General features: G+C 38.7%; 1 protein-coding gene across 1 annotated transcript; it reads left to right on the top strand.

Annotated features, from left to right (window-relative positions):
- Positions 1-203: 203 nt before the first annotated feature.
- LOC132163460 (putative pentatricopeptide repeat-containing protein At5g59900) lies at positions 204-3,406 on the top strand. Its single transcript, XM_059573759.1, has one exon. The coding sequence runs from the start codon at positions 311-313 to the stop codon at positions 3,032-3,034; it is 2,724 nt and encodes a 907-aa protein (XP_059429742.1). The 5' UTR covers positions 204-310; the 3' UTR covers positions 3,035-3,406.
- Positions 3,407-3,931: the final 525 nt, after the last annotated feature.

Below are 3,931 nucleotides of genomic sequence, written 5' to 3'. Positions count from 1 at the left end.
ATAAGAAGGTAAAATAAATTTGAGAAACTATTAACACTACTTGGACAAATATATTTCTTGAAATTAAAGACATGAAGCAAGTAATGATAATGCAAAGCAAACCTATAACAGTATGAGAATCCTAACTTAAGTCCGTAGTGGCATGTTCCTTATAACAGCGTAAATCTAACACTCATAATTAGGTATATTTGAACTGAGAAGCTTTTAAAGCGGCGGATGTGGATACTCACTCTCCTCGTGTAGCTCCAACCTCTGCAACCTCAAATGCCTCAAACGTGAAAGCCCTCTCATTCCAAACCCAGAATTGAAAATGAAGCTCACTCGTCCTCATCGACCCCTCACAAATTCCACCATCTATCCAAAACCAAGAAGCCTCTGTACCTCCAAATTCACCTCCCAAGATAATGACGAAAACGACTCGCACTTCGTGTCGATCCTCGGAGACATCGTGCGAGGAAACCAGAGCTGGAAAGTCGCGCTCAACAACACCTACATTTCGAGCACGTTGAGGCCCGACCACGTCGAGAAGGTCCTGATCCAAACCCTGGACGACTCCAGGTTGGCCCTCAGGTTCTTCAATTTCTTGGGTTTGCACCAGAAGTTCAACCACTCGCCGACGTCGTTTTGCATTCTGATCCACGGTCTGGTCCAGTCCAATCTCTTTTGGCCGGCGTCTTCGCTTATGCAAACGCTTTTTCTTCGTGGGTTAGACCCAAAAGAGGTTTTTGAACATTTTTTGATTTCTTATAAGAAATTTAATTTTGCTTCGAGTTTGGGTTTTGATTTGTTAATTCAGAATTATGTGCAAAATAAAAGATTCTTCGATGGTGTATTGGTTGTGAAGCTCATGAAAGAGAATAAGCTGTTGCCTGAAGTTAGAACTTGGAGTGCCCTTTTGAACGGGCTAGTGAGAATTAGGCAATTTGATGTAGTTTTACAATTGTTTGATGGGTTTGTGAATGCGGGTCTTAGGCCCGATGTTTATATGTACACCGTGGTGGTTCGGAGTTTGTGTGAATTGAAAGATTTTCTTAGAGCTGAGGAAATGATTCGGCGGGCGGAGTTGAATGGATGTGATACGAGTGTTGTGATGTATAATGTGTTGATTCATGGGCTCTGCAAAAGCCGAAAGGCTTGGGAGGCTGTTGAGATTAAGAATTCATTAAGCAGAAAGGGATTGAAATCGGATGTGGTTACATATTGTACATTAGTACTTGGTTTGTGCAAAGTGCAAGAATTCATGGCCGGGATGGAGTTGATTGATGAAATGATTGAGTTGGGGTTTGCTCCAAGTGAAGCTGCTGTTTCTGGAGTTGTGGAAGGATTGAGGAGGAGCGATAGAATTGAAGAGGCTTATAATGTAGTAAATAGGGTGGAGAGAGTGGGGGTGTTGCCTAGCTTGTTTGTTTACAATGCATTGATCAATTCTTTGTGCAAAGAAGGGAAATTGGACGAAGCAGAGTTACTTTTTAATAACATGGGCAAGAAGGGTTTGTTTCCAAATGATATCACTTACTCTATTTTGATTGATTCATTTTGCAGAAGAGGGAATTTAGGTATTGCATATTGTTATTTTGGTAAAATGTCAGAAGCAGGGATAATAGCTACTGTGTATCCCTACAATTCTTTGATAAATGGGCAATGCAAGTTTGGGAAATTGAGTGAAGCAGAGTTTCTCTTTAATCAGATGATTGATAAAGGATTAGTGCCAACGGTTGCAACCTGTACATCATTGATAAGTGGATACTGCAGAGAAGGAGAACTGCACAAGGCATTTAGGCTATATCATGAGATGACTGGGAAGGGCATTGTGCCGAATACTTACACCTTTACTGCACTTATTTCTGGTCTCTGTAGTGCTAAAATGATGGGTGAAGCAAGTAAATTGTTTGATGAAATGGTTGAGCGAAACATTCTGCCAAATGAGGTGACCTATAATGTTATGATAGAGGGTCACTGTATGAATGGTAACACAGTCAGAGCCTTTGAATTGCTCGATGAAATGGTTGAGAAGGGTCTTGAACCAGACACGTATACATATAGGCCTTTAATTAGTGGTCTTTGTTCTTTGGGTAGAGTTTCTGAAGCCAAAGAATTGATAGACGACCTTCACAAAGAGCATCGTAAGTTAAATGTGATGTGTTATAGTGCACTTGTACATGGTTACTGCAAGGAGGGGAAAATGAAGGATGCATTGAGTGCTTGTCGTCAGATGGTTGAAAGAGGAGTAGACATGGATCTTGTGTGTTATACGGTACTCATTTGTGGAACTCTAAAGCAGCATGATACGAGAACATTATTTGGTCTCTTGAAGGAGATTCACGATCAAGAACTGAAGCCCGATGAAGTTATATATACTAGTATGATAGATGCATACAGCAAAGCAGGAAATCTTAAGAAGGCGTTTGGGATATGGGATATGATGGCTTCTGAGGGATGCATTCCTAATGTGGTGACATATACTGCCTTGATAAATGGCTTATGTAAGGCAGGAAATATGGATAAAGCTGAGCTTCTTTTAAAAGAAATGCTAGTTGGCAATGACCTTCCCAATCAAATCACATATGGTTGTTTCCTTGACTACCTTACAAAGGATGGAAATATGGAGGAAGCTGTACAGCTGCACGATACAATGCTTAAAGGGTTTCTAGCAAACACTGTGACGTATAATATACTTATCCGGGGTTTCTGCAAATTGGGTAAGATTCAGGAAGCCACCAAGCTCCTTGTTGGAATGACTGACAACGGTATCTTTCCAGATTGTATTACCTATTCGACTTTTATCTATGAGCACTGTAGAAGCGGTAATTTACAGGAAGCTATTAAGTTGTGGAACACCATGCTAAATAAGGGTCTAAAGCCTGATACATTAGCATATAATTTTATGATTTATGGTTGCTGCGTTACTGGAGAACTCACCAAGGCATTTGAATTACGTGATGACATGATAAGAAGGGGGGTGACGCCAAATCGGGTCACATATAATTCTCTTATTCATGGAACTTGCTTAAAAAGTCCAGTTCAGTCTACCTAGATATGTTGGAGAATAATTTGTCATACTTGTTGAAGTAGGTCAATAGTCTCTGCGACATTTTACCAGTGTCTTTCTATTTGCTGTAGAAGAATCATGGTTGTTGATGATTACAGTTTTTACCAATCTAACAATCTGCATTGCCAGTTAAAGATGACTAGATTCTTTTCTGTATGCAAGTAAATTTGTAACTAGGAGGTGAAGGAGAGGGAATGTGCCATGTAAATTGAGGATGAAGGGAATCTTTAACTGATTGTTTGTCTGTTAACAACAGACTCTTGTAAGCACTTTTTTGAAGAAAATGAAATTGATGCTGTCGTAATAATAGTCTGTGTTACAATGGAAATTTGCTCCCTTTGGTTGAGTTGGCCTCTGAGAATCTGTCAATAGTCATTTTTTTGTGTGGTCTGTTGATGTTTCCTTTGCATATTTCTGAGGAGTATGTCGTGTTGTAAAAATTTGCAGTCTATAAAAAAAATGGTGGATAGAGGACATTTTTCTCTACTGTTCAGCTGCATTCTTGTTTCTTGCCAGAGCATTAAATGTCAGAGGATTTTTCTCTTTTTTGTTTTTTTTTGGTTGCATTTAGTGTGTTGGGTTAAAGCTCTATGATGATTCTTCATCTTTGAAAGTAGGATTCTCTCGAGCACAAAATAGACTAAAAAATATTCAGTTTATGGCTATAATTTTTTTTTAGAAATCATAGAGCTACAAATAAGGAGTGGCTGGCCACCCCATCACCTCCAAGGGCTAACCCATTATTATTATTTTTTTAGTCTGGCCACCCATCCTTTTTTTTATTATTATTATTATTTTAGTATTATTTATTTTTTAAGTATTAATTATTATTATTATCATTTTTTTTTTTTTTTTTATTGGAAGGACATGTCTATGAACTGG

Source organism: Corylus avellana, chromosome ca10 (genome assembly GCF_901000735.1).
Source record: "Corylus avellana chromosome ca10, CavTom2PMs-1.0".
Lineage (NCBI taxonomy): Eukaryota > Viridiplantae > Streptophyta > Magnoliopsida > Fagales > Betulaceae > Corylus > Corylus avellana.
The sequence above is the reverse complement of the archived record's forward strand: the minus strand, read 5'-3'. Positions and strand labels throughout refer to the sequence as shown.

Excerpts from the sequence above, each read along its gene's own strand:
- LOC132163460 (XM_059573759.1), top strand. The coding sequence starts at position 311 with ATGAAGCTCACTCGTCCTCATCGACCCCTCACAAATTCCACCATCTAT.